At 38.5% G+C, this 12,559-nt stretch overlaps 1 protein-coding gene across 2 annotated transcripts in view; it reads left to right on the plus strand.

Moving 5' to 3' along the window:
* The window catches only part of GNAI3 (G protein subunit alpha i3), a 46,553-nt gene continuing 34,583 nt past the window's right edge, over nt 590–12,559 (plus strand). The window contains exon 1 of one of the 2 annotated variants that reach the window (XM_018045872.1): nt 590–861. In XM_018045872.1, the coding sequence (XP_017901361.1) occupies nt 744–861 (118 nt within the window). In that variant the 5' untranslated portion in view covers nt 590–743. The remainder of the gene's footprint in view (nt 862–12,559) is intronic. The other variant, XM_018045873.1, reaches the window with a different exon arrangement.

The raw sequence follows: 12,559 nt of genomic DNA on the forward strand, positions 1-12,559 counted from the left end.
TACCGACATAGTAGCTGGGCAACTCAAGCCCACTGGGTACCAGTAGGTGAGCCAGAGGAGAGGGCAGAAAGGGACTGCAAAGTCCCAGGCATGGTGGGTCTTAACTTATTCCAGACGTGGAGCCTGACTGCGTCGAGGCCCAGACTGTAATTCTCATCCCATAGCTCTGGCTGGGACGACGCCAACAGACAAACTATCCTACGCTTGGTCTCAGATCTCCACAGCCAGAATTAAAATGGTTTTCTGGCCAGTGGAAAAATTCCCAGCAGAAATTCCCGTGCGGATTGCGGGCTTTTACTTGGGAATTCCCATTCCCCACCCCAATCGGCCGTGCGACCTCGGGAGGGTGCCTTGAACCGGAGAAACCAGTCCCTGGTATCTCTATATTCATCCAAATAAGACAGCCAAAAATGTGAAAGGGGATTAAAGTCGAGCGGCGCCCGGTAAGCTCGACAGGGCCGCCCTACATCTCGGAACCGACGCTCGGCGTCCTGGTCTCTCTCTCCCCCCGTACTTCCGCTTTTGGTTACGCCTCCTTTACCCCAGCTAAGGAGGTCGAAGAAGTAACGGCCGCGGGCGTTGCCGGAAGTGTCGTAAAACGCCGGATATCCGGTTTCTCTGGGCGCCCTGGGAGCTGACGGAGAGGGCCGCCGCCCAGTAGTAGACTGTGTCTCCGCCTGCCAAGCCGCAGTCTCCGCGGTTTTTGAGTGAGCCCCGGCCCGGTCCCTTCTTTCGCCGCCGCCATGGGGTGCACGTTGAGCGCCGAAGATAAGGCGGCGGTGGAGCGAAGCAAGATGATCGACCGCAACTTGCGGGAGGACGGGGAGAAAGCGGCCAAAGAAGTGAAGCTGTTGCTACTCGGTGAGGGGCTGGGGGCGGGGCTGGCGGGGTGGTTTAGAGGGCCCAGGCACTTGAGAGTCCTAATGGGGGGTCGGGCCGGGCGGGAGGAGAGGACCCCGAAGAATCTGGAGGGCGTGACGGACGTGGGGCGGGGTGTGGGGTTGTGGCTGGTGCCGGAGGGCATGATGAGGGGGTGGGGTTTTGGGGTTGTAGGAATTAGGCTGGAAAGAGGGTGTGCCACCATGCTGGGATTGTGTTTAGCGAAGGAGCTTCTAAATGTGGTCCAGTAGGACATTGAGACTGTATTAGGAATATGGGACAAGCTCATAAAGGAAGAGCTGATGTTAGAGAAGGTTTTTCAAGGGAAGGGTTAGAGTGAGTTGGTGTTGAGGACGGGAGAGTGTGTTGGGCTTGTATAATGGATTGTGAGTTTGGAGCGTGGTGATACTTTATGACATTAGAGCTGGGGGGGGGGCTTGAATAATGAATATAAATAGAGAGGGGGTCTTGAACAGAGTGGTCACGTAGGACCCTGTCATTTATTAGAGAGTGGACATTTTGAGCTCTCGCTGAGGTGGAGGAACCCTGGGTCATCCAGGAACATAAAGGTGTATGGTTGAAATAACTGAAAAGTTCTCAGGTGTAAAGGGAAAGAGTTTGAGTGTAGAGGCTGTGTGTATTTATCCACTATTTCCTATTATTTTTATTTTCTTAAGGTTTTTTTTATAACTCCTTCCACTGTTTTTATAAGAGCTGGTGTGAGCTGAGGATATTTAAAGCCTGTCTTGTTTGAGGTTTGTGGCATAGGATGTGATGATGACAATAGATTACACAGTGAGAGTTGATGAATATTTGCTAGGGATGGTGTGCAGTGGGAATGCAGTTATCTTAGGATAAATTATGGAATTTGACTTACTGTAAAAGATGTGATTGTGACAGACTTCTGTTGAGCTGGGGTTTTTTGTTTGTTTCTTCAAACGAAAAGTACTGGCTTCAGGAATTTATTTTACTTGACATTCGTTTTAGGTTGTTTCTATGTACAGTCAGATGCATTTTACTCAGCCTGGTTGGTTTTAGAATTTTTGAGAAATTGTTTTCTAGAAGCTCAGTGAATCATATAAAATACCCTGATGTCAGCTTACCAATAAATCAGGCCACATTTTTTCTTCACTGTTAGTATTTTCTAGGGATCTGTTAGGGAAGAATAAATGGAAGTAATGGTTTCTGTAAGCAGTAGAACTTTGCTCTTTAAAACAGTTGATTTTGGGGAAAAAGAAGTTGCTTTAGGAGAAGTGCCTAATTTTTATGGTGTGAAGCTCCAGAGGACAGAACGCACCACCGTAACCCAGGGTTTATTCTGCATTCAGGGTGCTCCTGCTAGTCTTTTCATGGTAACGTGTTTGACAGTCTGTTGATTGCAGAAGCCTTGGTAACAGCTTTTTGAATAAAGGGAGGAAGTTATGCACTGGAGTTTGAGCCTTCAGTTTGAATACTTACTCTTACAGAATGTATGAAAAAAAAATTTGAAGTTCCAAACTGCTACTCTTCCATATAACGGGTATCATTTGTGAATGAGCATGGTCCCTGGTACGTAGTAGATGCTTAAATATAAACTGTTAACCAGCGTGTGTCAGCTACTGTTGGACATAGCTCCTTGGGACCTTTCAGGTGTTTGATATAAACTATAGTACTCAAGGCATTAGCATTGTTTCTATCGATCAGTTGGTTATGAAAGTAAAGGTGTGTTTTTATCTTCTATGGTTATTTTGGTTTACATTCATAATCAGAGATCCTCTCAGGATATTAGGTTGTTGTAATACAGGACTTTATAAATAGTGCATTTAATTAAAAACAAAATTAAACACATGATCACTTAGGAAATTTCAAAAGCAGTAGGTAAAAATCAAGGTACTACAACATTTGCTTTTCCTTTTTAATCAATTTCATTGTTTTAAGTAAGTTTTTTTTAATCTTGAGCAAGTTAAATGAACAGATTCAAGCAGGTTGCAGAGAGAGATGCATTTGCTTGAGTCATGACATAACACATATATGAAATTAAAGTTATCTTCTTTGCTATTTCTATAAACAAAATGCACTCATCACAGTAAACAAATAATTTTGCTGTTGAATACCTCCTTTGATATACATGCAAGTCATTTTTACTTCCTCTCTGTAAAACTATCAAACTTGGTCTAAGTTGCAGTCACTTATTATTTTAACAAAATGAATGTTACCAATTAAAGTTACTATAGAAATTCAGGAGGAATGCAGTATTATAATTGTTTTGTTACTTTTTGTTTAAATTTCTTTTAGATGTATTATTGAGAAGCTCTTGATATACTAGTGTCTAATCATAATATTCTGTAAAGAAACAAAATTATGTTATACAGGGCTTCCTAAGCAGATGGTAGTGCATAGGAAGGTTTGCAGTGTGCTGTTGGCAAATGTTTTATGGTTTTGAAATTTTAAATCATTTTTATGATTTTAAATCATTTTGTAACTAACTTTTCAAATTTCATAGCAGTTAGAATGATATTTGAACATTTTTGGTATGATTCCACCAGTACACTTTCTGAGTTTGGCAATTGAAAATATTTGATTTGGAAGATTTATACCAATTAGTGTTTAATATCATCTATAACGTTTTATACTTTTTCATGTCATAATTTTATAATATAAAAGAAAGTACGTTATTTTCATCAGGTCCCTCCAGTTTATTTGGCAGTCTATACAAGTATTATAATTTTAAGCATGCAGCATGATGTGACCAAAGTTGGGAATCACTGGTATAATGGATATGAGCACTGCTTTTGGAGTCACATAAAACTGAATTCAATTCCCACCTCCATTTACTAGCTGTGAGACCCAGAGCATGTAACTTAACCCTAGGAGTCTTACTTTCATATATAAAGTGGGGATGTGATACTTATTTCTAAAGCTCAAATGAGATAATATATGTAAACTGTTTAGCAAATAAATACTAACTAAACGGTGACTTCTGTTACAACGATTGGAAAACGTCATTTTAGTTGCTTTTTTCAAGAGTGTTTCAGACAGATATTTGATTATTTTTCAAATATTAATGAACCCTTTTCAGAGACCTTCAAAGAATTTTAATACAACTCTTTTGTGGTAAAAGGAATTAAACATTATCTTTTAGTTTTGTGAGTTATTGAATGATCTACTCCGGTGCTGTCTCGATCCATTTCTTGATAGTTCCCCTTAGCAGACCTTGAGAAAGCATTGTTATCAAAATGAGGTTAGTGCCTTCTTCTTTAGGATTTTGCTGGTAGTGGCAGGGCAAAAATTAAGTTGCATGCAGAGTAGTAGTTAATTAGTTAGTAAAGTCGCTCAGTCGTGTCTGACTCTTTGCAACCCTGTGGACTGTAGCCCACCAGTCTCCTCCAACCATGGGATTCTCCAGGCAAGAATACTGGATTGGAACTGTCTAATTCACTTAAACCCTATATTTTATAATTTATTTACATTTAAGTATCTGCATGTTACTGACTGAATATGCTTGTTATTGAAAATCGGACTGTCCTTTGATAAATATGCTATTATTTTAAACTCTCATAAGATGATATTGTTTATAATGTTTGCTATTTGGCATAAGATTCATAGCTTTGATTTCTTGTGATGGTGCATCTCATGCCTGGGCAAAAGAAACTGGCATAAAACATTGAAATTCACATGCAAGAATAGGTTGGTTTGTTTCTTATAAGAATTTACTATTCTTTGTGTCTTTTATTTGCATTTCTACAGTCTGAAAGTGTGGTATCCTTTTCAGCAGTTACAATATTGTGATCTTGCCTGAGTATGCTAATTCTGTTGTAAGTACAGGAATGACCATAGAGTTGGGTGCTTAGTACTTCTGGATTTGATGGGACCTTTAACTTTGTAATGGTTGCTGCAACTGTGTTTTGTTAAAAATAATTTTTAGCATATTAAACATATTTTAGTCTATTCAGTTCAGTTCAGTCACTCAGTTGTGTCCGACTCTTTGTGACCCCATGAACTGCAGCACGCCAGGCCTCCCTGTCCATCATCAACTCCTGGAGTCCACCCAAACCCATGTCCATCGAGTCGGTGATGCCATCCAACGTCTTATCTTCTGTCACCACCTTCTCCTCCTGCCCTCAATCTTTCCCGGCATCAGGGTTTTTTCAAATGAGTCAGCTCTTCGCATCAGGTGGCCAAACTTTTGGAGTTTCAGCTTCACCATCAGTCCTTCCAATGAACACCCAGAACTGATCTCCTTTAGTATGGACTGGTTCGATCTCCTTGCAGTCCAAGGGACTCTCAAGAGTCTTCTCCAACACCACAGTTCAAAAGCATCAATTCTTCGACGCTCAGCCTTCTTCACAGTCCAGCTCTCACATCCATACATGACCACTGGAAAAACCATAGCCTTGACTAGACGGACCTTTGTTGACAAAGTCTCTGTTTTTTAATACGCTATCTAGGTTGGTCATAACTTTTCTTCCAAGGAGTAAGCATCTTTTAATTTCATGGCTGCAATCACCATCTGCAGTGATTTTGGAGCCCAGAAAATTAAAGTCTGACACTGTTTCCACTGTTTCCCCATCTATTTGCCATGAAGTGATGGGACCAGATGCCATGATCTTAGTTTTCTGAATGTTGAGCTTTAAGCCAACTTTTTCACTCTCCTCTTTCACTTTCATCAAGAGGCTCTTTAGTTTTTCTTCACTTTCTGCCATAAGGGTGGTGTCATCTGCATATCGGAGGTTATTGATATTTCTCCCGGCAATCTTGATTCCAGCTTGTGCTTCCTCCAGCCCAACGTTAGACTACTACTAAAAATCTTTTAGTTTGGGGGCAGATATCTCTGATAAAAATAGTTCCTTCTCTTACAGATGGTTGGTAAAACTGCAGACCTTGAGCTCTGCGCTCTTCACTCTGCCTCTCCCCCGTGGTGTGCCGCTTCATGCTCTAGTTGCTTGGAGGGGAAAAGGGAGTGGATGAGTCCCTGCAGATATTTCGTCTTTTTCTTCCAACCCAGTCTCTCCTTCCACAGGGTCTTTTACATCATGCCTTTAAAAAAAAAAACAAAAAACCTGGGATGTGTGTACTCCTTAGGGCTTCAGAAGATCCATAAACTTTATAAAATTGTTAGCAATATTTGTGGTTACGTGGGGTTTTCTGAAGAGAAGAACCGTATTTTCATCAGGTTTTTCTATGATACTGCCTAACCTCCTTAAAGTCTGTCATCTTTGGACCAGGAAAATCAGTAGCTGGGCAAAAATGGGACATTCAAAATGCAAAGGAAAAACCTAGACACTGGAAAATCTTTTACCTCTTTTCTCTAAAGGTTTTTTACTTGGAATTTTGAGAAAACCATTTACTGTGCTTGAGATGGCTTCTCTTTCTGCAGTTCCCCAGTGATTAATGAACTGCTCACTGCCACTTGCGTTGTCAATATATCCAGTACAGAACTTGCCTCCCCTCTTCACTTCTCTTCTCCAAATCCGCCTCCTGTGAACCTTTCTGTTCTGGGATTCACCTACCCTGAAAACTGAACTTTTTTTTTTAACTCCTTGCTTGCTCTTATCTATATAACCAGTCAGTTACCAAGTTCTGTGACTCAGTTGTAAACCAGATTTTTGTATTTCCTGGACCAGTAAAATTATTTTTTTTTGTTATTAACTCCACTCGTGTCTCCAACATTGTATTTTTCTTGTAAATATATTTTTTAACTATCCCAAGCACCATCTATTATAATTGCTATTTCAGTTTTCTTTCCTCCATGAAACCTTTTTGATGTTCTGAGTTGGATGTGATGTATCCCTCTTTTTGAAACCTCGTAGTACTTTTTATGCCATCATCTACCTTATATTATGGTTATTTGTAAACTTAGCAGCTCCTAACTATGTATGGCCTTTGAAAGCTGAGTGAACTTAGTATTTTTATATTTTTATATCTGCTGCAGCACCTGGTATAACGCTAAGGTGTTTTGCCTGTAAGAAATAGAAACTCATTCATACTTGTTCCAGTCAAGGAGGTCTTTGTTGAAAAGACACAGTAGGCAACTTTATAGGCATCAGACATCCAAGGATAGATAAGAAATGAAATACAAGCAGGTCGAATGCATGTGGAATGTAATACATGTCCCCTCCCTCCATTTCTCCTAGAGACTGGTCACTTGCTCTGCTTTGTTGGTAAGTCACCTCTTCAGATCAGCTTTCTCTGCTCACTCAGGACCTCTTTGCTCCTACTTCCCTTCAGGTCTTCAATTTTGACTTACTGTGATACCTCTGGCTCACACACTGCCTAATCTGGTAGTTCAGGTACTTCATATCATCTGACTCAGGTTCCCAGGATTCTCATTCTGGGTTCCTGGAAAAGAATATCAGATTGGCCCATCCCTGTCAGGTGCCTACCTATGGTGGGAATATGGCAGGGCTGTGGGGTATCATGAGTTTCATAAGGCTGACCCTTGCAGGGACTAGGTGGGCCAAGTTCTCTATTAAAAAGGCTTGGCTAGAGAGTTAATGTTTAATAGATGATAATGCCTAGCTAGTAGACACTCATTAAATGTAAGCTGAACTTAATGGAATGAGATGAAGAGCTAAACATATCATTGTTTAGTTTTTCTTTAATTCACAAGAACATGGCTGCTAATTTTCAACATCAAGTTGTCATTTTGTGTGGTTGGGAGATGTAATTAAATTCAACTTCAGGTAGATGCAAGATTTTAAACTCCCATTATCAACATATCCAACTCAGAGATTTTCTTTTCAGCTGTAGGGGGCTTGAGTTCAATCCCTGGTAGAGGAACAAATATCCTACATGGTGTATGGTAAGGCCAAACAAAACAGCAACACATCCAACCAGAGTAGTTAATGTCACTTGAATTTAATTACCTTTGATTTTTAATTCAGGAATTAATTTTCTTAAATGCATATAATCAGTTCAGAATCTGTGCATCATTGTCCCTACTTTTTCCTGGCTAACTTTTCCCCCTGTTATTTTTATGAGCACCAGAAAATTGTCCAGAGCTAAGGGAGGAGGGAAAATGGACCATTTTTCTCCTTGTTGATAACGTTGCTTAGAGGTTTTTGTTAGAGAGTAGGTAAAAACATTTGGCAAAGAGATTGCTCTTAGATTTTAGTTATCCATGCCATGTCGTCTTCTGTTTGGTTTTATTCGGAAGTGGGGCTTGTTAGGAGAAATGGGAAGGAAGATATGCTTTAAGTATTCAGGAGCTAGAATATTAGCATTAAAGACCAAAAAATTAAAACCTGGGTCTTATAAGAATTGTCTAGAGCAGTGGACACTAAATTTGTTCAGATTACCAGTTGGTAGTGTGTTGTTGTTGCTGTTTATTTGCTAAGTCCTGTCTGATTCTTTGTGAAAGTCCCGTCTGACTCTCTGCAACGCCGTGGACTGTAGTCCACCAGGCTCCTTTGTCCATGGGATTTCCCAGGCAAGAATACTGAAGTGGGTTGCCATTTCCTTGTCCAGGGGATCTTCCTGATCCAGAGATTGAAGCAGGCATCTCCTGCTTGGCAGGAGGTTCTTTATCACTGAGCCACCTGAGAAGTCCATAGGGTAGGATGAATTGGGAGATTGAGATTGACGTATATACACTATTGATATTATGTATAAAATAGATAACTATTGAGAGCCTACTGTGTAACTCAGAGAACTCTACTCAGTGCTCTGTGGTGACTTAAATGAAAAGAAAGGAAATCCACAAAAGAAAGGATATGTATATGTGCTGCTGATTCACTTTGCTGTACGGAAGAAACTAACCCAACATTGTAAAGCAGCTATACTCCAATAAAAATTAATTAAAAACATCTGTTTTGTAGTCAACAGAATACAGCAGACTAGCACTAATAAAATCCATCTATTTGGACTAGTAACTCAATTGAGCAGTAGGAGACAGCATGTAATGTAGGGCAGAGACGGAAAGCTGGAAGAGCAGTCCTCATCTCTGAGCTTCGTTTTCCTTTTTCCATACAGTGAGGTCCAACCTCAGGGGTCCCTTGTCTGTGGAATTAATATTGTCAACTAGATGGAATATTTTAGCAAGTTATTAAGAAGGCTATATTTGTGTTATTTCTCTTTTTCTTGAGTTTGATTGAAAGTAGTGTAACATAATAAAGCTGTTTAGGAAGATAGTTAGAAACAAGTTTAAAATTTGAAAGACAAATTCACAAAGTACCTTGTATGTCAGTATTCAAGAAGATATAAATAAAGTCTTCTAGTATTTGATTTTCCTACCTATTTTAATTATCTTCACTTTGTCTAATTCTTTATCAGTGTTGGGCAAGTTAGAGTTAGCTTTAAACCTTTATCTATCCAGGCTATTGTTTTACCTACGTAGCGATCTTCCGTGTCATTTCTGTAATTCAAGCTGCTTGAACTGAATAACAGTGTGTTAGGATCACTGTTGGATTGTTCCAGTTTTGATGCAGCACGGTATGTAAATGGAATACACTATTTTTGATGTCTTGCTATTAGGTGCTAACAGAAATGAACACATCTGATAAAAACCAAGCAAAGAAAGGATACCAGAAAGACCGAATTTGTTTGATTTGTACCTGAATAATGGCCTAGGTGATCTTTGAAACAATTTTCGGGAGGATGTAGTCTTTCGTTTCCTTCTGGATGTGCTGCACAGCTTATGGGATCTTGGTTTCCAACCAGGGATTGAACCAGGGCCCATGGCACTGAAAGTGCAGAGTCCTAACCACTGCACTGCCAGGGAGTTCCCAGATATAGTCTTTAGACATGAGTTTCCTTTGATTTTTGAGTTTAACTTAGAAGATATTTAAAGTTTAGGACTTCTAAGGGTTAGCTGAGATACATTGTTCCAGTACTGTTTTTTTGCTATAGTCACATGTCTGTATCTGAAATAGATAAATGTTTTAATAATCATATAAAAGTCTTAAGTTTTTTGAGTGCTGTATTTTACATCTCAAAAAATTTTCATTGCTTAAAAGTAGACGGCGTCCTAATTTTTTTAGCTGCTCGTATAAATCTATACAGCTGGCATGGCAGGCATGTCTCGCCAGGATCGAAACATATACTATTTGTATATTTAAATTGTTCTTGTATTTCCTGCTTTTATTCACGTGGCCTGCTGTTAACGCTTATTACACTCGTAAAATAGGGACCATTTAAGTCAGACCTCTTTAAAAATGAGCAGTATAACTTGATTCTTGTCATATTTTAACTAATCTTCCTGTAGTGATTGATTGTGCAACCTATCTACACTTGGTTAAATACTCAAAAAATTTCCTTTATCCTTTCAAGTTGGATTTTAAAAGTAAAATAGTATTCCATTGAATTCTGAGAACTTACGAACGTGTTATCTTTAAACATTGTATTTGGATTTTTGTTTTAGTCATGTATTGAAATCTCTAGTTTTTATAGGTTTTATTTAATGGATAGTATTTTATACTTAGATATGACCTTGGAACTTACCAATATATTTTAGAATCATTAGGTTAAAAATATTTTAAAATCAGTTGAGCAGCAAAGCTCCCCTTTAGTCACTGCTTTGAACTAATGAGGAGATGAATTTTGCCCCGGACCTTGAAGTTATATTTTACAAATTACTGTAAATTACAGAAGGATTGTTTTAGAGTGAGATACCTTTAATAGAACATTTCCGTCTCTACTGCAGTTAGAACATGGGAATCGTTAACTTCAGAACAGGACTCGGTTTGAAGTAATGATATAAATACTATAGTGACTTATGTAGATATTCTAGTTCTGATGTATGTGACATGATGGCACAGTCTTAACCTTTCTGTGCAAGTTATTTTAATATTGAGTTATGTATGTATTTCTGAAAATAAAAATTGAACTACTTCAGTTTAATGATGGAAGTCTTTTTTTTTTTTTTACCATTTTGCAGCATTAATAATTCTTCACATGTTTAGGCTCATTTCAGATTATTGAAAATAATTTCCTTTCTTTGTCTATGTCTAAGAAGACACGTATGTTTCTTATTCTTTTTTGTTATTATAGTTGCAGTTAAAGTCCACATTCATGTTCTCATTGATTTTGTAGTTTTCAACTTTTTCTAGACTACTTATAAGTTTATTTAGTAAGCTTTTTGTTTTGGGGATAATTTTCGGTTTGTAGGAAAGCTGCAGAAATAATGCATGGAGTTCTTGTATAGTATTTGCTTGATCTTCCTTAGTGTTGATGTGTTACATAGCTGTGGTTTATTTGTCAGAACTAAGAGATTAATGTTGATGCATTAATGTTAACTTAACTTCACACTTTATTTGAAGTTCAGCAGTTTTTCCATGAATGTTCTTTTTCTGCTGCACGATCCAATTCAGGACACTGCATTTAATTTAGTCAAGGCTACTTTTTATTAAGCTTTTTGATTTTCAGTGTTCAGAAGGAGGCTTGTTTATTGACTTATTTATGATTAGGTATCTGATTGTCTTATGTGTACACAGGTACTTTGCTAGCCTGGAGATATAAATGAGAAATAGACAAAACTCTTAAGCAGTTCAAGTTGTGGAGATACTCAAGTAAACAGTGGTAATGGAATGTTGTTATAGAAAGAATAGCCAGTTTTGGGAGGAGGGAGAGACATATCAGGGAAGTCCTCTCCAAGGTGACATTTGAGATAGACTTTGAAGGATAAATAGAAACTCTTAAGGCAGAGAGTAGAGAGAAGCACATCCAGGCAGAGGGAATAGTATGTACATAGACCCAGAAATATGAATGAGCAAATAGATCTGCCCTGGAGTAAAGGGTTGGCATGGGAGGAGTGTAGGAGGTAAGGCTGGAAAGGTATACAGCAGATTTGGAGAGTATTGATTTGAATTTTTACTAGCTGTATTTTAAAAAGCTACATTTTACTATAAATAGATAAAGATTTGTTGTTGTTTAGTTCAACTTTGCAACCCCGTGGACTGTAGCCAGCCAGGCTCTTCTGTCCCTGAGATTTCCTGGGCAAGAATACTGGAGTGGGTTGCCATTTCCTTCTCCAGGGGATCTTCCAGACCCAGGGATCGAAATGCATCTCCTGCATTATGGGTGGATTCTTTACCACTGAACCACCAAGGAAGCCCCTAGATAAAGATAAATATAGATAGAATTTGGGGGAAATCATCTGGAGACTTTGCATTCTCCTCCCTTTTATTACCTCTGTTTTTTGCCATTCTACTACTAATTCATGCTGTGATAAAGGTTAGTAGAAGGAAATACATGTATGAACCCAAAGTTTTTGGGGTTTGACTTACAGCACTGGTGAGCATTTATATGGTAAAGGAAATTGAAATTGTAGACATCCATAAGGATGTATAACTGAATTTGAATTGAAACTGAATTGAAATTATAGACAACTGAATTTATATTTTGTTATTGGTAAATTTTTAAAGTTGGTATTTTCATTCAATTAAATAGGCATTTAGAAAAGTGCTGTATGCTGCCATCAGTGTTTGAGACTTAGGTAGCGATATGATTCTAATATTTTTAAATGTGAAAATTTGATGAATGGATGTAACATTACAGTTTACTTTGTAGGACATCACTGCTATGAATTATTTATATGGGTTAAATGTGTATTTCACATTTCTGTCTCACAAGAAAATTTTGAGGCAGAGCTAGCTGGTAAGAAATGTGCCTATTCAAAAATAGTTTTCAGTCAGGTCACATGTACATACCATGTAATTTAGCCTTAGCACTACAGTGACTTTATGTTGCTCTGCTTTCAAAGAAA

Source organism: Capra hircus, chromosome 3, assembly GCF_001704415.2.
Source record: "Capra hircus breed San Clemente chromosome 3, ASM170441v1, whole genome shotgun sequence".
NCBI lineage: Eukaryota > Metazoa > Chordata > Mammalia > Artiodactyla > Bovidae > Capra > Capra hircus.